This window comes from Halichoerus grypus, chromosome 1 (assembly GCF_964656455.1).
Source record: "Halichoerus grypus chromosome 1, mHalGry1.hap1.1, whole genome shotgun sequence".
NCBI classification, from domain to species: domain Eukaryota; kingdom Metazoa; phylum Chordata; class Mammalia; order Carnivora; family Phocidae; genus Halichoerus; species Halichoerus grypus.
This window is the reverse complement of record NC_135712.1, coordinates 199,509,436-199,531,144: the sequence shown is the minus strand read 5'-3', so window position 1 is coordinate 199,531,144 and position 21,709 is coordinate 199,509,436. Positions and strand designations below refer to the sequence as shown.

General features: G+C 46.2%; 1 protein-coding gene and 1 long non-coding RNA gene across 3 annotated transcripts; both read left to right on the top strand.

Annotated features, from left to right (window-relative positions):
* Nucleotides 1-655: 655 nt before the first annotated feature.
* On the top strand, nucleotides 656-2,881 carry CAMP (cathelicidin antimicrobial peptide). The gene is made up of 4 exons (XM_036068756.2): nucleotides 656-890; nucleotides 1,551-1,658; nucleotides 1,796-1,867; nucleotides 2,683-2,881. The coding sequence occupies exons 1-4, from the start codon at nucleotides 693-695 to the stop codon at nucleotides 2,818-2,820; spliced, it is 516 nt and encodes a 171-aa protein (XP_035924649.1). The 5' UTR covers nucleotides 656-692; the 3' UTR covers nucleotides 2,821-2,881.
* A 1,036-nt stretch (nucleotides 2,882-3,917) lies between these two features.
* Nucleotides 3,918-19,879, top strand: LOC144382663 (uncharacterized). 2 transcript variants are annotated; one of them, XR_013450060.1, is made up of 3 exons: nucleotides 3,918-8,741; nucleotides 15,515-15,854; nucleotides 19,317-19,879. It is a non-coding gene; the product is annotated as an uncharacterized LOC144382663 (long non-coding RNA). The 2 variants fall into 2 exon arrangements; XR_013450059.1 differs by having other exon boundaries at nucleotides 15,512-15,854.
* Nucleotides 19,880-21,709: the final 1,830 nt, after the last annotated feature.

The window sequence follows — 21,709 nt, the reverse complement described above, 5'->3', positions numbered from 1 at the left end:
AGAGAGAGTCAAGAAGGGGGTCAATGAAGGTAGATGACCCTTCCTCAGGCTCGAGTGGGGAGGAGCCAAGGCAATGGGCCACATCTGGTGGTAGCTGGGGCCATTTTTAGACTGAGAAAGGCAGTGGAGAAGAACCCAGGAAAGGGGGACAGCCAGAGCTGAGCCCCTGAACTGGCTGAGGGCTGGGTCCAGAGAACAATATGGTGTGGCCTTGAAGGTCTCCCTTAGGACTGACTGGGTGGGTCAGGCTCTAGATGAGTGGTGGTTACTGTTACTCATTCATCAAACATTAGCTGCGTGCCTACTGGGTGCAAGGCAGTGCCTAGGCTGGAGATGGAGTGGTGAGTACACTATGTTACCGTGATTCCTGAGGAGGTCATCTGGGGAGAAGGGTGTTGGACGGTTGCCTGTCTCCCTTTCCCTCCGGGAGGACTCAACTCTCTTGAGAAACCCTGGCAATGACACTCCCCTGTGGGGCCCAGCAGAGGCCAACACATTGTCAGGGAGATGGAGAAACTATTTCTTTAGTTGCACATGAGGAGGACTTGCCCACTGCCCAGGGAGCCCCGTGAGGCAACAACAGGGGCTGAGGCAAGCCTCAGCCCACATCCTGGCAGGCAGGATGAAGACATGAGGCCCAGGCTGGCATAAAGGAGGGACCTGCAGGTTGGGAGGAGGCCGACTTGGGGACCATGGAGACCCAGAGGGACAGCACCTCCCTGGGGCGGTGGTCACTGTTGCTACTGCTGCTGGGCCTGGTGATCACTCCAGCCACCTCCCGGACCCTTAGCTACAGGGAGGCTGTGCTCCATGTTGTGGATAGCTTAAACCAGCGGTCCTCGGAGGAGAATCTCTACCGTCTCCTGCAGCTGGACTCACAGCCCCAGGGAGTGAGTGGAAGAGGGGGGCAGTGAGGAGGGAGGCTCTGCTCCAGCCAGCCAGTCTTGGCTGTACTGTCCCTCCCCTTGTTCATGCTTTGCTCATGTCAGGAAGGCTTTTCTCCCTTTAAGTGCAGTCCCACCTCTTCCAGGAAACCTTCCCACAGCTGTGTGCTCCCCTCCCCCCCCCCCCCCCCCCCACCAGCATGAGTGCTTCTTGCCTTGGAATCTCTACTAGGTGAAGAAGTGCCACTCCCTTTCAGCCTTCTGGAAGTTCCAGGGATAAGAGTGGGATTACTGGCTCTGGGATGTGACTTCCCTGCCCAGGGAAGGGCTCTGCTCAGCCTTGAGATTCCAGTGGCAATTTCTTTGCCTCCAGGAGGCCCCTGCTTTCCTGTGGCCCCCTAAGGGGGAGGTGCTCCTCATTAGAGCTTGTCTGAGGTCTGCTCATGCTCTCTCAGCTTGGTGAGGGCAGGAATGGGCTCTGTCCTCACCTCTGTGCCTTAGCTCAGAGCCAGTGCCAGGCACATAGCAGGGGCTGTTGAAAGGCTGCTCTCTTAGTTGGGAGGTTGGTGGGGGGCGCAGGGGTTGGGGGAGGGGTGGGCAGGAATACAGATTAGAGAAGGCAAGCATGAGCCTGAGTCTGGTCTTCCCACTTCCTCTCTTGACCAGGACGAGAACCCGAACATCCCAAAGCCTGTGAGCTTCACCGTGAAGGAGACTGTGTGTCCCAAGACGACACAGCAGCCCCTGGAGCAGTGTGATTTCAAGGACAATGGGGTGAGGCTGGGGGTGCTGGCAGATGCCCCCCTGGGAGCTAAACAAGTGGCCTCCTGGGAATATTTCCAGCCACTGGGGTGAGGCTGGGAGGTTATGGCACAAGGGTTCCAATTTGACCCGGAGCATCCTCTTCTCAGCTGGTGAAACAGTGTGATGGGACAGTCATCCTGGACTCGGACAGGGACGACTTTGACATCAGCTGTGATGAGGTGAGTGGCCCCTTCTGGGTTGCAGGGGTTGATGGGGTGGTGGTGCATAGAATATCCTATGGGCCAATTTTTTTTTTTTTAAGATTTTATTTATTTATTTGACACACACAGAGAGATAGCGAGAGAGAGAAAGAGAAAGAGCACAAGCAGGGGGAGCAGCAGGCAGAGGGAGAAGCAGGCTTCCTGCATGAGCAAGGAGCCCGATGCGGGGCTCAATCCCAGGACTCTGGAATCATGACCTGAGCTGAAGGCAGCGGTTTAACCAACTGAGCCACCCAAGCATCCCATCCTATGGGCCAATTAACCACTGTGGCATCCAGGCAGAGAAAGCCCCTCCTACCCTGGGCTTCTCCCTCAACCTGAGCCTCAGGTCTCCAGGACTGTCTCTGCAATCCCTTAGAACAGTGGTTCTCAAAGTGTGGTCCTGAGAATCTGGGAATTTGTTAGAAATGCAAATTCTCAGGCCCCACTCAGACCTACAGAATCAGATTCTGGGGTGGGGCCCAGCAATTTGTACTTTAACAAACCCTCCAGGGGATTCTGACTCCTGTTGATGCTTGAGAGCCCCTTTGAGTAATGAGCTTTCAGCTGTGAGACCCTGGGAAGACCCCTGCCATCTCTGGGCCAGTTTCTTCATCTGTTTGTGGGTGTAGGGATTCAATCAACCACACACTCTGAAGGTTATAGCTAGAGGATGAACTGGAGCCTGAAGGCTCTTGGGGTGGCCCGAGAAGAGGGGTGTCTGGGGGGGGTCTTGTCTTGACCCTGGGTCCAGCCCAGCTCCCATAAAGAAACTGCTTCCTTCTGATGCACAGGTCATGGGAGTCAGGAGATTTGGCCGGCTGCGTGATCTCTTCAGGAGAGGGAGGCAGAAGATTGGCAGAAGGATTCAGAGAATTGGCAGGCGAATCAAGGACATTTTAAAGAATCTTGGGCCCAGGCAAGTGTCCTAAGGGTCTGCTTTGCCTTGGCTCAGGCTTCTGGACCCTGAAAAATAAATTTTTGTGAAAGCAACTTCCTCCAAGCTTCAATTTTACTTATCTTGCCTCCTCCCACTTACCATGACCGAATCCTCAATTCTGGGAGGACTTGTGCGTGTGTGCGTGAACACCCATCCATGTAAAACACAAAAGTGGGGACAGCTAGTCCATCCAGAAGGGCTTGGGGTGAGGCTGTAGGGCCAGGAGGGCCAGGATAGTGTCTCCATTCTCCGGGTTCTTCCCCATGCCCTTCAAATGCCTCCCACCATCCTCGTTGAACACCCAGTAGTGATTCAGGAGATCTACCCTGAGTGTAGTGGGAGTGGAGAGACTGCAGAGCTGTTCCTGCTATGGAGGTGACAGCTGAGGGAGGGGCCAGGCATTTTGTGAAACACAGAGGCACCGTTCAGTCTCCTGGCTGGCTGGGTTCTAAGGTCAGCCTGCTGGTACAATTCCCATAAATTTCCAATTCCCCTTGAAAATCTTAATGAAAATCTTAACTCTGGGGGCACCTAGGGTGCTCAGTCGTTAAGCGTCTGCCTTCAGCTCCAGTCATGATCCCAGGGTCCTGGGATCGAGTCCCCTGTCCGGCTCCCTGCTCAGTAGGAAGCCTGCTTCTCCCTCTGCCTGCCGCTCCCCCTGCTTGTGTTCCCTCTCTCACTGTCTCTCTCTCTCTCTGTCAAATAAATAAATAAATAATCTTAAAAGAAAAAAAAAAGGAAGAAAATCTTAACTTTGGAAAAGACTATCGCTCCTGGCATCTCCTCTGGCATTGGCAAACACTGTTTCTTTAGCTGGGTAGAAGATTTAAGTTGGGGGCTTGTGTTTAGGGATCAAATGGTACCAACATTCGGCACCATTAAAAGCAAGAATCTTGCTCGGCAGGCTGAAGAGCTCTGGCTAGGAGAGACATGGGTGTTTCAGACACTGTCAATGTCTTGCCCACTTGCCATTCAGTAGCTGACTAGAAGTACCTGTGGTTCTTTGCTAGGGGAGTTGGGCACTAGGGCACTCCAGGGAGCAGCCTCAACCAAAGACTGGTGGGAGTTGGAGGAAAAATATTTTTGTGCTCCCACTGCTGCTTTCTCTCTTTGCCTGCCAAATAAACTCCTTCCCCTTGTGTCCTTGTCTTAGATCTGCTTCTGGGCCAACCGAAAATAAGACATAGTCATCCTGCTCTGAGAGCAACAGGAAGCAGGATATCACATAGCATTGCCTTTGTTATCTGTCATACTTGCTTCTTCCTGGTGAGCAGGTCACGCTAAGGTTTTCTGCTTCCAGTGGCTCCCCCCTTCCCAAGCGGGCCCGTGTTGAGTGGGCTCCACTCGAGCCTCCCTTCTGTGACAGCCACTGTTCATCAGTTACTGAATTCCCATGCCCTGTTGTGGGCCATCGTTGTGATCACCCTGGAAATCAGAGTTAATTGTCTTAGTGAAGGGACATGGTCCTCTCTGATTACAGGGATCTGAAAAGGCTCTTGCTTTAGGAAATAGGTTTTCTCTCTTCCATCAAAGGTGTTCATCTTTGTGTGATTTATGTAGTTTTTAAATTTTTCTCAATATTTTATTTAAAAAGTAGCTAAGCAGGGGCACCTGGCTGGCTCAGTCGGTAGAGCATGTGACTCTTGATCTCGGGGTGGTGAGTTTGAGCACCACATTGGGCATTGAGCTCACTGAAAAAATAATAAAATTAAAAATTAAAAAGTAGTTAAGCATACAGAACCATTGAAAGAATTGTACATGTACCCACCTATTAGAATCTATAATCAATATTTTACTTAGATTATTTTTGTAGTTGCTTTAGAGTCAATCATTTAACTGCTTCTTGGATGGTCTCTGCTCCTTGTGGCTGGTTTGGGGGCAAAAGCATGGATTTAGGACCCATGCTTTTAGCCTGGTCCTTTTAGGGGAAGATGGCCCCCACAGATGTTTGTGATCAGAGGAACCACCCCGAACAGACAAGATCAGAGTAGCTGGTGACATTGACCTGTATCAGTCACCGAAGCTGTGGGCTGCCGCCTCCAGAACGCATAATAGGCATCCGAGAAATGGCAGTCCCTCTCTTCCCTTTAGGGGAGAGGTTTGGCTGATGGGGAACCTGTATTTTCTGGTGATTCCAAGGATGACTTTGGTGAGTCAAGACTGGAATGTCTTTAAACACGAGGCAGAGGAAGCATATTGCCTAGCTGTGGTCTCGTGGTGAAAATCACTGATAGGAACTCAGAGTTTGGGGCCACATTCACTGGAGCAGCCCCAGGACACACAGCAGGTCAGGGGCATTAACTGGTGCCTTGTAACCAGCCAGATGCCACCCGTGAGCAGAGATGAGTGGAGTTTGGCCTTGTCCGCATCTGCTCACCTAGTGCGGAATGTCACTGTGTCACTCCAAAGATGAGCAATATTTTCTACTTGTGATTTCAGTGCCAGTTTTGGGATTTTTGTTTGTTTTTGTTTTTAAAGCTGTTGATTGGGGGCACCTGGGTGGCTCAGTCACTGGAGTGTCTGACTCTTGATTTCAGCTCAGGTCATGATCTCAGGGTCATGAGATTGAGCCCTGTATCAGGCTCCGTGTTCAGCATGGAGCCTGCTTGAGTTTCTCTCCCTCTGCACCGCCCCCCCTGCACACTCACACACACTCTCTCTCTCTCCAATAAATAAATAATTCCTTAAAGCTTTTGATTGGTATAAGTACCTCTAAACAACTAAATAAATCAGTAGGGTGTCTCCATGGGTCTGTCTTTAGCCTTTTGCTGTTTTTAGACATACTGTTTATCACCAGACTGACCCATAATATGAGCTTCGGCCTCAGAGCACATGGGTTCATGGCTTTTATGAGATGAGGATGGTTGAGTGTGCTCAGTGGGGCAGGAGGTGTTTTCCCCTCTTTCAATGTTGGAGCCAGTCAGCCTGATGGTTTTTCTGACCACCAATGGTCCTCCCTGTTCACAAAGGCCTTTGTGGCCTTTGAAAGACACCAAGCGCCTGTTTCTAGTTTGGCCAGATCCTGTTTGCAGGGATGAGGATGTGTACATCAGCGTGGTTCTGAGGGGACTCTGTGGTCTGGTTCTGGGGTCCTGGTTCCTGCAGCTGGTTCTGGGGCCCTGGGGCTGGGCTGGCTGACCACCTCAGGGGCCTGGGGTACTGCATCTTTGGCCTGGGGCAAAAAACCGAGTGAGGGGAGCCTGTGGAATCCAGAAGAAAAACCTGAGGTGAAGAAGCAATCCAAACAAGCCATTAGTATGCAGGGAGTTGGGCCAAGAGGAGCATTCTGTGGGAGGTCCAGGGTGGGCTGGACAGCTGAACCAGAGGTGGTGGTTTCACAAGGAGCCAGAAGGAATTTCCTCAAGCTGAATCTGTAGCCCCGTGGGCTGCTTCCAGGGCTCCTGGAGCCTTGGTCAAGAGCAGGGAGGGGGCACTTAGAAGCCTCCAGGGAAGTGTAGCCACTGGGAATGTCTGCTCCTCTCCTTCCCCGCCTCTTCCTTAAGGAAGATAAAGGGTAACCTCCCCACGTCCCACATGGGGAAAAAACCAAACCAAATCAAAGCAAAACAGGGAAAAAAGAAACCTCACACAAGGTAGGAAAAAGTCAAATAACTTCTCCAGGATAGACAGATTTTCTTAAATTGCCTGAAAAGAGTTTGGTGAGCTAAATATAGCACAGTCTCACCCAATCATGGCACGATCTTTATTGCATTACCCATTGCATGCTAGGGAATAGAAATTTCACATGACTTGTTGGATTCCAAAATCCGAATAAGGTGCAAATTGGCAAGCCTCAGCTACAGTTGGTAGGACAGTTTTCTTGCCCATTGCCAAACTCCAGCTTCAGAGCCATCCTGGGTCTTGCTCGCGCCCTTCCTGTCTGCCAGCTTAGCCCCACCCCCTGCCGTCTGCACCCGGATGCTGCTGTTGTCACCCCAGGAGCACAGCGGAGCTCAGACCCATCAATACCTCCCCCACCCTGGGAGTGTTCCTGGTTGATGTTCCAGATCCAAAGTCCCAGGGATGCAGACAGGGAAGGGCTTTGGGAGGGTTGGGTGAGTGGGGGAGGTGGCCGGAGCGGCCGTGGTTACCCTTGTCCGGATAGGGTGAAGGAGGCTCCTGGGTAAGGCTGTCTCAGGCCGGAGCTGTGGGCACACTTTCTCCCGTAGACACGCTTAATCCATCCATTCCCTAAGTTACATTATTCCATTCCTTCTTGGGATAATAATTCCGTAGTATTTCCACAATAATGACGGTATAACGTCTGTAATTACAACCTGATTTTGAATCTGATCTCTTTACCTAATATATAGTCACATCAGAACACAAGAATATGCTGAGTTTTTTTGTTTGAACCAGGCTAGTTTGAAATACTCAGCTTTATCTACAAAGGAAATCCCAATTAAACTGCCTGAGGAGATATGATTTTTTAAGCCTCCTTCCCTGTATCCGAGAGGCAGTGTGTTGAGTGGACAGAGGACACCTCATTTACATTTCGATGATGGGGAAACTAAGACTCCAAAGTGAGCAATTGGTGGGTTTTGGATTTTCCCTCAGTTCTTTTGGATTGCAAATTCAGTGTCTTCAACGGCCATATTATATTGCTTAATATGAGATAATCTGAGAGAATCAAAGGTCACTAAAAAACATGGAGAGCGTAAGGGAAAAATAAGTCCTTCACACTCCCTCCCCAACTTGTCTGGCTGCTCCGGGATCCAAGACCTGCAGGACCCTCTCCATCCCGCAGCAGGGTGCGGGTGCCTGCCGCCTCCCTCCTGAGGGCAGGTCAGAGCCTCCTCACAGCCGGGAGAACGGGGGTCACGGCCCTGAGCATGTGGAGGTCATGGTCCTGATGAGGTGGGTCAGGGCTCTGGTCACCTGTGGTCATGGCCCTGAGAAAGTGGCATTAAAATCTCTCCCATCCTATTGATTGATTGATTGATTGAGATAGAAGTTTATTGAATACGCTGCAAGGGAGTGGTGGGCAGGACAGCAGAGGAGAGACTACTAAAATCTCTCCCATCCCTAATATATCACAAAACCGATCCGACTGTGGTCAGAGCCATGATTTCCCTTCGCCCTCTCCTTCCCCCTTTCCCTTTTCCTTCCATAGTTTTTTAACAGGAAGAATGGAAATCACTTAGCCACCCCCACAAATTATTCCATCCATCTAACTCACTGACTTATCTACACCTAATTTATAAAAGATGGCTAATGACATGCCACCTTGTCATACCCTGTATGAGGGGTAACAACCCCACGTATGTGGGGTCAATACCACCTGAAGCTGGGTTTCCACATGAGGACATGGGGTCCCGGCCACAAAGACCTACAGTCCAGACCCCAGTGAAGTTGGGTCCTGGTTTGGAGAATAGGTCCTGAGCACTATAGGGGTGACTGCTCTGAGCAAGGCGATGGTCACAGCCCCCGAGGACATGGGGTCAAGGCTCTGATCAAGTCGGGTCAGGGGCCTTAGCACAGGGGCTGCACGCCCTGATTACGTGCATCACGGCCCCAGCATGTGGGGGTCACAGTCACTGTTAGTGGGGTCACAGTTCCCATCACTTGGGGCCAATGGCTCTGGTCATGTGACGTCATGGTCCTGATTACATGAGGTCATGGCACTGTTCACACGCGGTGACGGCTCCCAGCACGTGGGATCACATCTAAGAACTGGAGGGGGTTACTGCCAGAGGAGCGTTCTGCTTCTGAACTACGCTTCCCGGCAGGCTGCTCGCCGCACAGGGACGCACTGCCTTTAGAATCCCCTCCTCCTTCTGACGCCGCAGGCGGCCCCGGGGATCTCTGCGCGGTTCTCCTTCGACTTGCCTCTGCCACTGTCACCGCTGCCGCCCCCGCCTCGCCTTCCTGTCAGCCCAGGCGTGGGCTCTGCCCCGGGTTCGGCGGCTCACGGTGAGTCGGCCGGCCAGGTGGCCTTCGGTCTGGCGAAGGGACAGGGAGAGAGGAGGTGACCGCCTGCTTTCTGCCGCACTCGGACCTCAGGCGCCGAGCTGGTGTCCGCGGTACCCGAGGCCTCGGCTGGCCGTCAGGGTGTGCGGCGGTTGAGGCTGGGCGCTCCCGTACACTGTCCATGGTGCTAACAGCCGCCCCCGGAATCTCCGGCCCGCCTCCCGCCGGGGGACCGTCAGCACTCTCTGCTCTCACAGCCACTGGCCGCAAGTGACTGTGGACCACCTGTTGTGGCGAGTGCTACTGAGGAACTACATCGTAAAATTTACTTTTAATTAATTTGTAACTAAATACTGAAGAAGTCTAAAATATTTCCCCATCAAACACAAGTTTATGTATTTAATTAAAAATTTTTGATTCCAGTATAGTTAACAGACAATATATTAGTTTCAGGTGTACAACACTTCCATACATCACCCAGTCCTCATCATGACAACTGCACTCCTTAATCCCCATCACCTATTTCACCCACCCCCCTACCCACCTCCCCTCTGGTAACCATCAGTTTTTTCTCTATAGTTGAGTCTGTTTCTTGGTTTGTCTCTTTTTTCTCCCCTTTGATTGTTTTGTTTCTTAAATTTCACATATGAATGAAATCATATGGTATTTGTCTTTCTCTGACTGACATATTTTGCTTAGCATTATACTCTCTAGCTCTGTCCATGTCAGTGCAAATGGCAAGATTTCATTCTTTTTTATGGCTGAGTAATATTCCATTATATATAAATACCACATCTTCTTTTTTTTTTTTTTAAAGATTTTTTATTTATTTATTTGACAGAGAGAGACATAGTGAGAGCAGGAACACAAGCAGGGGGAGTGGGAGAGGGAGAAGCAGGCTTCCCGCGGAGCAGGGAGCCCGATGTGGGACTCGATCCCAGGACCCTGGGATCATGACCTGAGCCGAAGGCAGACGCTTAACGACTGAGCCACCCAGGCGCCCAATACCACATCTTCTTTATCCATTCATCTATTGTTGGACACCCGGGCTGCTTCCATAATTTGGCTATTGTAAATAATGCTGCTCTAAACATGGAGTGCATGTATCCCTTTGAATTAGTGTTTTTGTATTTTGGGGGTTAATATCTGGTAGCGTGATTACTGGATCATAGAGTAGTCCTATTTTTAACTTTTTGAAGAACCTCCATACTGTTTTCCACACTGCCTGCACCAGTCTGCGTTCCCACCAAGAGTCCACAAGGGTTCCTATTTTTCTGCCACCTTGCCAACACTTGTTGTTTTTTGTGTTTTTGATTTTAGCCATTCTGACAGGTATGAGGTAGTTTTTCATTGTAGTTTTGATTTACATTTCCCTGATGATGAGTGATGTTGAGCATCTTTTCATGTGTCTGTTGGCCATCTGGTGTCTTCTTTGGAGAAATGTCTGTTTGTGTCTTCTGCCCCACAAGTTTATTTACTTATTTTTTTTGGTGAGACTACATTTTCCTTTAACCTTTGAAAATTTAAGGTCATTATTGAGATATGCTCTGTCAAGTATGCACCTCATTTAGAAGAGATGTTTGGAGGAAAAGAATATAAACTACCGATAACCTTTCAATATTGCTTATGTGTTGAAATGATAGTATTTTATTTTTATTTATTTATTTTTGATAGTATTTTATTTTTAAAAGAGTTTATTTTTTTTTAATTTTAAAAAGATTTTATTTATTTGAGAGAGAGAGAGAGAGCACAAGCAGGGGGAAGGGCAGAGGGAGATGGAGAAGTAGACTCCCCACTGAGCAGGGAGCCCGATGTGGGGCTCGATCCCAGGACCCTGAGATCATGACCTGAGCTGAAGGCAGATGCTTAGCCAACTGAGCCACCCAGGTGCCCCTAAAGATTTTTTTAAATTTATTTTTTGAGAGAGAGAGAGGGCGCACACACAAGTGAGCAGGGGGGAGGGGCAGAGAGAGGGAGAGAGAGTTTCTTCTTTTTAAAATATTTTATTTATTTATTTGAAAGAGAGCGAGTGGGAGAGAGAGAGAGAGAGAGCATGAGCAAGGGGGAGGGGTAGATGGAGAGGGAGAAGCAGACTCTCTGCTCAGCAGGGAGTCCTACATGGGACTTGATCCCAGGACCCTGGGATCATACCTGAGCCAAAAAGGCAGACACTTAACCAACTGAGCCACCGAGGCATCCCTGAATTTGCTTTCAACTGGCCAATCTAATTTGGTCTTGTTTTTATCTTGTTTCATCTGATCTTATTCACTATGCTCACACATTTTGTTGATTCTGAAGACTATGTTAAAATTGCCTTAAAATAACCTGATTCAAATTAATCTTTACACTGAAACTTTGGATCCTATTGGATCCATTTTAGGCTTTGAAATGTTTTGCTACTCTTGATTCATCCTTCCTTCCTCTCCATATTTTTTTTTCTCTTATTGCTGAATTTTTTAAAACAAATCCCATATAAAGTGACATACCACTCCTAAGTATATCACAGTGCAACTCTACTAAATAAGGACATTTTGCTTTACATAACCACAGTATCATTATCATATCTCACAAAATTATCAGTAGTGCTTCCATATCATCTAACACTTAGTCCATGTTCATATTTACCTGAACATCTCAAAAAAGTCTTTTTGCAAACTTGAATCAGGATCCAGACAAGATCCACGCATTCCATTTTTTATTTTTTATTTATTTATTTATTTATTTTTAAAGATTTTATTTATTTATTTGACAGAGACAGAGATAGCGAGAGCAGGAACACAAGCAGTGGGAGTGGGAGAGGGAGAGCAGGCTTCCCGCCGAGGAGGGAGCCTGATGTGGGACTCGATCCCAGGACCCTGGGATCATGACCTGAGCCGAAGGCAGACGCTTAACGACTGAGCCACCCAGGCGCCCCCGCATTCCATTTTTTAAATGTCTCTTAAATCTGTATCAATTCTTCCCTCTCCTGATTTTTCCCCATGGGCCATGAATCTGTTTGTAATGCTCTGAATCTAGAATATAAATCTGTTTTAGATAACATTGTATGGTAATTTTTGCACAGATTGTAAATCGAGGGAAAATACTTTCAAACTTTACCAAGAGGTGTTCACCAATATGAAAAAAAAAATCACATCACCAGTGGCAGTGCTGGGTAGTGTTCGAGTCATGACCTCTACAGCACACGTGTGTCTATCACCAATAAAACAGACACATGTCTGTCATCAAAAGGTACATCCACATCTGTCTGCATTTGTAACTTCATGTCCATGATGATCTGCCTATAGCTGTGAGCATCTGATTGCTTTGTTATGTCTCTTAATGTGGTCCTGACAAGAAATTCATATGAAATGCATAATGTTTTATTGTAAATTCCTTTTTTAAAATTCCTTTTTGATATTTTGGATAGGGTATTACCTTATCTTAAAAATATTCTTTGTATGGGCACAACTTATTAAATATAAATTTCATTTCAGGACAGTAAATGAGATGTTAGAAAACAGATGATAAAAGGAAGCTTTGGCGGTGCCCGGCTGGCTCAGTTGGAGGAGCACGTGACTCTTCATCTCAGGGTTGTGAGTTCAAGCCCCACGTTGGGTGTAGAGATTACTTAAAAATAAAATCTTTTAAAAAAGGAGGGTTTGGTTGTGACGGTGTTGACAATTTCTTACCTGTCTTCTACTTCACCTTTTAGTTCTTTCTTAATTAACTCTGCTCCTACCACTCATTCATTCAAAAATATCTATTAACTCTTCAATGTTAGGCCCAGCTTTGGGTTCTTGGAAGATACCAGTGATATGTCTGGGAGAAAGGTGTTCCAGACATAGGAACCAGCCAGTGCAAGGCTTCAGGAGGGGCGATCAGCATGGGTCCGGTGGAGCAATGAAGGGTGGAGACTAGATGGAGTCAGAGAGGCAGCAGATCACCAGAGAAGGTGGAACCTAGCAGGCCTTCTGAGGAGCTTGGCTTTTACTCAGAACATTATGGACTTTTAAAAAAAATGTTTTAAGTGAAGAATCCTATTTATTAGAAATGTAGAATAAAGATGGAAGAGGGGCACCTGGGTGGCTCAGTTGGTTGAGCATCTGACTCTTGATTTTGGCTCAGGTCATGATCTCAGAGTCACGAGATTGACCCCCTGCCTCAGGCTGTGTGCTCAGCATGGAGTCAGCCTGAGATTTTCTCTCCCTCCTTCTCCCCCCATCTCTCTCTAAGAGAAAAAAAAAAAAAAAAAAAGAAGGAAGAGAAAGCATTGGCTTTATTCACCACTCCCACCCCTTTCCTCTATTCCTGATCTCAGGACAGAGCTCTCCAGGCTCCAGGAAATACTACCTTTTGAATGGGTGAGGGTCCTGGTAGAATTGGGTTCAGTAGGTCCTCTGGAGCAGCATGACTTAGCTACCCCCATTTTGTCCTGAGTCAGGGCAGTTGGGCTGGGCGTTTGGAAATCTGATCAGGATGTCTTGGTGGCAGCTTTGCAGCCCTAGACTGCCTCCAGATTTAGTTTATATGCCAAATTTGGTTGGCTTTTCCCCCAGAAGACTGCATCTGTGTCCAGGGCTTAATTCTCATTGGCTTCTTTTCTACAAAAACCTAGTCAAGGCAGCAAGAGTGTCATTTTTTGCTTAGAAGCTTTTTTTTTTCCCTTTAAGGACAGATTTAGTAGGATATAAGCCTTTGTATGCTAAGTAGTCAGTTATCTGTGGTTTATTTAAGAGCACATCCTGAAACCTGTCTTGTCTTTTCTTAGTTTGTAACTGTGGATAAGTTACTTAGCCCCTCTAAACCTCAGTTTCCCCATCTATGAAATGATAATAGCAGAATTAAATTTGATTTTCATGAAAAACATTGTATAGCAAAATGCTGGGCCATAGCAAGTGCTATTTATTATGGCAAATACTAATGGTAAAAACAACTCTTACAATCCAAATGTCAGGTCATAAAGCAAAGACCACCAAAACTTACTAAAAAAAAAAAAATTCTGAGTTTATTTAATTGTCAGATAAAGATATAAATACCAGTAGAAAACCTTTTACTGAATAGTTCACAGAGAAATGTCAGGGATGTTTAAGGACTAGAAAGGCAGTTTTATGGCATTTGTGCTAATAAAAGATTAAAAAATTAGCATTCTGCCTGGGATGGAATGAATCTGGAAAGAGTCTTCAGTTAGGGCCAATAAACGGTCTGGTCTCCCATGATTTCAAAAAGTTCATGGTTTGGGGCATCTGGGTGGCTCAGTCGTTGGGCATCTGCCTTCAGCTCGGTTCATGGTCCCAGGGTCCTGGGATCGAGCCCCACATCGGGCTCCTTGCTCGGTGGAAGGCCTGCTTCTCCCTCTCCCACTCCCCCTGCTTGTGTTCCTGCTCTCACCATCTCTCTCTCTGTCAAATAAATAAATAAAATCTTAAACAAAAAAAAGTTCATGGTTTATCATCTTTAGATGGTTAGAAACAATTGCGATCCAATTTTGAGTATTTCTTAGGTAAGTGCAGCCAAATGGTAAAATTTGTGTATGTGTTGATTTTTGGAAACAGAAGAGCATATCTTGGACTAATTTGGGAGGCCAAGAGCCAAGGTCACTTAAGTCAGTTGTGCCTGCCTGTCTTTTCTGCTGCTGAATCTCCACTGCCTGGTAGCATGGTGCATACTAGTCCTCTAACTAATATCTGTGAATGGATGGGGAAACTCAAATGTAGATTTCACATATGCTCTTTAACCACTGTTCCATACTACCTTCTACGTTGGAGGACATCCACACTGAGTGACTCTTATGTCAACCATTCTTTCTTTCCATAGGAAAAGTCACGAAGGACATTTCCATATAGGTCATAAAGATGGTTCTCTCTTGTTGGAAACAAATGGTTGTAGCTTTTTGTGTCAGTGTAACTGGTTATGGCCTAGAAGATAATTTTAGTATAATTACAGACACTTACAGAGCTGAAGATGCCCCTAATGCTTACTTGGAGGATTCCTTGTTAGGATAATATGTACAATATTAGGTAAATAATAGGTTTTGCTGTGGGTTTTTGGGTTCAAGTAAAAGATGTAATATGTAAAAATTGAGTACAGTGCATAATCTGAATCTAATCATGGGAAAACATCAGGAACGCTCTCTATATATTCGTATATATTCTAGACCATGAGGAATGTTCTCTAAAAATAGGGGAAGGAAACTAAAGAAACGTGATAACTAATTATAATACCTAATCCTAGACCGGATCCTGTACTGCAGGGAAAATGCTATAAAAGGATATTATTGGCTCAACTGACAAGATTGGAATATATATGGAAGTTAGATACGGGTATGATGTAAATGTCAAATCTACTGAAGTTAATAACTGTATTGTAGTTATGAAAGAGAATACCCCACTTTTATGAGATATACATCAAAGTATTTAGGATTAAAGGACCATGATGTATGCAGTATACTCTCAAATGGTTCAGAGAAAAAATATACATACATATACCTGTACGCACACACACAAATATAACATACACATGTTAACAATAGGTAATTCGGGTAGAGGGTGCCCAGATGTTCTTTGTATTGTTCTTAATCTTGCAACTATTCTGTACATTTGAAACTATTTCCATATAAAAAGTTTAAAGATGTTGAATGGAAATGTAGGTCCTGTGAAGTTCATCTTGGGGAGACAGACATGAGTCATTGTGAATGATTAATGGATTAGATCTTAACCATAAGACAAGGAAGAAGAGCCCTGTGAGCCTTTCCTATGACTACTCTGATTCAGAACTTCATTTCTTCCTTTCTTCAGCAGAATCAAAACTGGAAGTTCATCCCTGGCCCTCCTGCCTTCTGGCCTTTGGCAAGCAGCAATTTCTCAGTCAAAGTTAACTACTCAGTCATCCTATATTCCAGATTTACATTCAGTAAATCCACTCCAACCAGGAGATTCTTGCCGAGAGGACCAGCAGCAGCAACGGCAACCGCAACTGCGTTCTGATAAAAACCACCAGGGGGCCAAAGCAGAAGATCAAGGAAGAGGAGGTTCTAAACCCTCGTCTGGGAGTACAAATGAGAGGGGGACTTCCAAGGTTTTCCCTAACTCACCCCAGGGACCATCAGTAAGCTCCCAGGCAGGCAACTGAGTATTGAAGGTAAAACTCAGTCCAGCCCATAGGACGAGCTCTGGGGTGTGCACACGGTTCCTGAGAGGGTAGAAACCTCAGGATTTGGAGCAGTTGAGTTTGGAGAGCATGGACTAGATTTTAGCCAGAAGACAAACCTATTCAGACAAATCAGTCACAGGGGAAACGTGTGTGTGGGGAGTGTGGGCGAGGCTTCGGCAGGAAGTCACATCTCATCAGACATGAGAGGACACACACAGGGGAAAAGCTGCATGTGTGTGGGGAGTGTGGGCAAGCTTTTAGCCACAAGACAGTCCTCAGCACACACCACAGGACACACATGGGAGAGAAGCCTTACAAGTGCATGGCGTGTGCGTGAGAATTTAGCCCCAAGTCTACTCTCAGCACACATCAGAGGACACATTCAGGGGAAAAGCCTTATGTGTGCAGGGAATATGGGTGAGGCTTTAGCTATAAGTCAGCCCTCATGAGACACTGGAGGGCACACTCAAGAAAAAGGCTTAGGTGTGCGGAGAGCGAGGGTGTGTGTTTAGCAACAAGTCAACCATCAGCCACACCAGAGGACACACTCAGGGAGAAGCCTTGGATTGTAAGGTAATGTGGACAAGGCTTTAGCTGGACATCACTCCTCATCACAGAGCAGAGGACATACTCAGGGAGAAGCCTGTGTGCAGGGAGTGCAAAGTGTTAGCTGGAGGTGACTGCTTAAGAAACACCGAGAGTCACATCTGTCCTCCATACATGACCAACCCCATGCCAGCTCGGAGAGGGCTTCAGGGACAGTCTTCTGACCCCTGACCCCTTCTGTGAGTGTGAAGGTGGCAGAGGTCTAGCTTCTGAGAACAGAGATACCAGGTGATGCTCCCCTTGGAGAAGTGGTCTTCACACCTCATCAACTACTTTTTACTTCCTTCTGCAAGTCCATCAACTTCCATTGACTTCTATGACACTCTCCTGTTTCCCTTTTTTCTATGTCCCAAACCTTTGCTGCATCCTCTTCAACCCCTATCTTTAGGGATTGCTCAGGGTTCAGTCTCTAGCCCGTAATCTGAGGGACTCCTCAGCCATGTCTTCCTGCTACCCCTCCAATCCCAAACCCAGGTCCCTTTAACCACACCCCAAAGTTCTTCGGTCTCGGGACTTAGATCTCATAACCATGCTGCTTTGGTCCTCCCTGGCAGGTGTAAGATCACTAGCAATGCCCACCATCAGCCTGACAATACCAGGTTTTGGGGCTTTTAAGCACGGCCCCTCTAAAGCGCCCCCAATCTCTGTGTCCAGTCTTTTAGCCACATGCTCATATCTGTCCTCACTATGCTGCTAAAGCTCTTTGAACCGGAGCCACTCTTGCCTGTCTTACCTCCCCAGGGCCCAAATGGCCCTTCCTGGCCCACATGATGGAAAGAAAAAATGTTTGTTTTCTATTAAAATGCACACAGACATTGTAGAGACACCGCACATGCCTGTGAGACCACTGTCAGATTCAGGAATCACAGGAAGAGATGCAGAGGGGACCAATGTCCAGGCCAGGGCAGATAGCTTTGGGTTCCTTTCGGTCAGGAATCAGTCCCTCCTGTGTCTTCCTCTTTTTTTTTTTTTTTTTTCTTTTAAGATTTATTTATTTATTTGAGAGAGAGAGAGACAGAGAAAGAGAGCAGGGGAGGAGCAGATGGAGAAGGACAAGCAGACTCCATCCATGCTGAGCACAGAGCCCAATGCAGGGCCGCATCCCAGGACCCTGACACCTGAGCCGAAATCAAGAGCCAGACGCTCAACCGACCAAGCCACCCAGGTGCTCCTAGCTGAAGTTTTGCTGTAGGGGCAAATGGCTCATTTCTGACGGATGATAAGAGACTTAAAAGGCTGCAGGGCCTGATAAGTGAAACTGAGGCCAGGACAGCTCCTGTGTTCCTACTGGCATCATCCTTCAACCTCGCCCCAGAGTTCTCTGGCTCTGCCCCTTTTGAAGCAATTTTCTTTAGCCCTACAAAGACTTCACCCCCTTTTTTTCTCAGCTTTGTCCCTCAGTATAGACTTCTTCCTTCCTTCCTCAAATTTTCTTTTCTTTTCTTCTCTTAAGATTTTATTTATTCATTTGAGAGAGAGAGAGAGAGCACAAGCCGGGGGAAGGAGCAGAGGGAGAGGGACAAGCAGACTCCACGCTGAGTGCAGAACCCAACGCAGGACTCAATCCCAGGACCCTGAGATCATGACCTGAGCCGAAACCAAGAGTCAGACGCTTAACTGACTGAGCCACCCAGGCGTCCCAAATTTTCTTTTAATGTTGAAGTACCTGCAGGCTGGGACTGTGGGGAAGAGTGCTTGGTGGGGGTGGGGGTGGGGCAGAGAGGGCGCTGGAAGGGCTGCTCACTGTGTCTGCCCCTATCCCAACTTCTGCAGGGATGAGATAGAACCTTTGGTCATCTCTAGTTACTGTAACTGATTCCCTACCCTCTGCCTCCCCGAGTAATGGAGGTACCCCCATTACCCCACCCCACTATTGCACAGTTTTAACATCTTAAGAGGTCTGTGTTTAGAGGCCACTTTCCCATGAGGCTTTGTGGGAGTGCTCTATCGACTCAATCCAGGGGTCCTGGTTTTCTGCAGCTGTTTCCATCATCATTCCCACATCCCCTGCCTCTGCTCCTACTTTCCACACTTGAGAGGGCCCTGCATACCCTGTCTCTTTCTAGGTCTTGGGGTGAGAGATGGGAATTAAAGTCCCCATATGTGGCTCCTGTAGTTCAGATGCTGGGCCCTAGGGTGAGCCTCTCTCCAGGGAGAGAGAGAGAAGGGTGGAATGAGGCTCAGGCATATATGAGTCTTAAAGGGATCATGGGCTCTCAGAACCTTAGAATCCAGTACAGGTGAATCCTTGGAGATGCTCTTGGAGAAGTGGGATAAATGTGGACTCAGTTTAGGCATCCAGGCTGCTCATCTGGGGAAGTGAATCTCACTCTTCACCCTGCCGTTGGATGGTTCAAGGGCCCAGGCTCCCTAGGCCCATATGTGACCAAGAAGAATAAGCCTGAGGGAGAATTTGTTGGATAATGAATGCATGGGAGGGAATTCTTGGGTAGATGAACGTTTGAACTTAGAGATTCCAATTCCATGGAAGAGGATTGTGTGCAGTGGGAGGAAGCTGACAGGTGAAAAAATTTTCGAATGTTCTATAGCTACTGTGAAGAGGAAATTGTCTTTTGAAATGTCCAAATTTTGCTGGATTTCTATGTTACCACCTGTTTTCAAGCTGAATCTGTGCTGAAGATATTTTTTATTAATCTGGAATATTTTTATTAATCTAGTATATTTTTATTAATCTGGTATGTTTTAGTCATAAGTGTTTCATTTGATTTTAAGTAAAATTGCAGAAATAGAAAATGAATTTACTTGATTTCAGGTTAAAACAAATACATGTAGCCATCTTCTGTAAATCATCATTTTTAAACCTTGGACATTATTTTCTTACAGGAAATAATGGTCATATGGAGCCAGATCTGTGTCTGCACAACATGTAGTATCTATTATGATTTCTTTTCACTGTCAAACTTCTCTTTGGAAGATGAACCAGTTCTTGGGGCGCCTGGGTGGCTCAATCAGTTAAACATCTGCATTCAGCTCAGGTCATGATCCCAGGGTCCTCGGATCGAACCCTGCATCAGGCTCCCTGCTCAGCGGGGAGCCTGCTTCTCCCTCTCTCTCTGCCCCACCCCTCATGCGCTCTCTCTCTCTCTCCCTCAAATAAACAAATAAAATCTTAAAAAAACAAAAAAAAGATGAACCAGTTCTTGAAGCCCAGCTCTCAATCCAGTGCTCTTTCCTTTCTGTCCCATGGATTATCAATAGTCTATTCTTTTTTATTGCTGAGTAATATTCCATTTACCTGTTGATGGACATTTGGATTGTTTCCAATTTGGGCTATATTATGAACATTCATGTACCATTCTTTGTATGGGCAAATGCTTTCAGATACCTTGGGTAAAAACATAGGAGTGGAATGATTGTGTCATATAATGGGTGTATGCTTGACTTTTTATTATAAAACTACCAAACTTTTCCAAAGTGGTTGTCCCATTTTTTATACTCACCAGCAGTGTATGAGAGTTTCAGTTCCTCCACATTCTTACCAACATTTAGTATGGATAATATTTTTAATTTTAGACATTCTAATAAGTGTATAGTGGTATCTCATCTTGGTCTTATTTTACATTTCACTAATGGGTAATAATGTTTAACATCTTTTCATTTTGCCCATATTCTTTATTGGGTGTTTGGTTTCCTATTATTGAGCCTTGAGAGTTCTTTATGTTTTTGATACAAGCCTTTTTATCAGATACGTAATTTGCTCTCAAAATTAATGGAAGACATAAAGGTAAGAGCTAAAATTATAAAACTCAGAGGAAAACATAGGCACAAACCTTTGAGATCTTGGGTTAGGCAGTGAAATCTTAGATCGCCCAAAGCACAACAAATGAGAGGAAAAAATGATAAAATGGATTTAATTAAAATTTAAAACTATTGTGCTTCAAAAGACACTATTAAGAAAGTGAAAGTAAAAGATGACTTTTTTGGTATGTATTTATTCACTTTTTAAAAAATATTTTATTTATTTATTTGTCAGAGAGAGAGAGAGCACAAGCAGGGGGAGCGGCAGGCAAAGGAGAAATAGGCTCCCCGCTGAGCAAGGAGCCCAATGCAGGACTCGATCCCAGGACCCTGGGATCATGACCTGAGCCGAAGGCAGACACTTAACCAACTGAGCCACCCAGGCATCCCAGTATCTTGACTGTATTTATTCACTTTTACCTTGGAACTGTACCTTGGATCTGGACCTTTAACTTCATATGTTAGACGTGACCTTAGTCATAGATATTGGATCAGGACCTTAGGTCTACACATGTACGTTAGGCATGCACCTTGGACCTGGATTTGTCTAGTTCCTTGGAAACGCTCATAAGCTAGATATTATAAGTGGATGTGAACGTTTTACTTAGGCCTTGGAATTTGTCCTGGACTTAGACCCCGGGACCTTGGACAATATTTAGATCTTGGGCTCCAACCTGTATTTTTCCAGAATCTTGGACCTGAGTTATATCTGGACCTTGGTCATGGGCCTGAACTTGGATCTCGATCTGGAGCATGAGTGTTATATGGTAGGGCTGCTGTAACAAAATACCACAGACTGGATCACTTAACCAACAGAAAGTTAGTGTCTCAACAGTTCTGCAAGCTAAAAGTTCAAGATAAGCTGTTGGCAGGGTTGATATCTTCTGAGGGCTGTGAAGAAGAAATCAATTTTGTACCTCTTTCCTGGATTCTGGTGTTTTTCTGGCAATCTTCAGCATTCTTTGGTTTGTAGATGAACTGCCCCAATCTCTGTCTTTATGTTCACATGGTAGTTCTCCCTGTATGTGTGTCTGTGCCAAATTTCTTCTTTTTATAAGGACACCAGTCATATTGAATTAGGGGTCCACCTACTCCTGTATGACTTCATCTTAACTAATTCATCTGCAACAACCTTATTTCCAAAAAAGGTTACATTCTGTAGTACTGGGAGTTAGGACTTCAACATATGAATTTTTGAGGACCAAAACTCAACCCATAATCCTGTGAAGTGGTATCTTCGGGACATTGACTTGGACTCTGTATATGAACTTGGAATTTGGACTTGGAACTGGACGTTGACCTGACCAGAACATTGAACCTGACTTTAGACCTAGACCTTGACCTTTGGAAGAGTGCCTGAAACTTTGACTGGAAGATCAGACCTGGATTTTGGATATGGACTTGGACCTTGGACCCAGTACCTGGATTTGGACATGGACCTAAATTATTTTTAAAAAGATTTTATTGATTTATTTTGA

What these genes read in the sequence shown, in the direction of transcription:
- CAMP (XM_036068756.2), top strand. Translation starts at nt 693, where the DNA reads ATGGAGACCCAGAGGGACAGCACCTCCCTGGGGCGGTGGTCACTGTTG. An exon ending in GTGATTTCAAGGACAATGGG is followed by an intron (nt 1,659 to 1,795) that starts GTGAGGCTGGGG and finishes TCCTCTTCTCAG; the next exon opens with CTGGTGAAACAGTGTGATGG. An exon ending in TTGACATCAGCTGTGATGAG is followed by an intron (nt 1,868 to 2,682) that starts GTGAGTGGCCCC and finishes TCTGATGCACAG; the next exon opens with GTCATGGGAGTCAGGAGATT.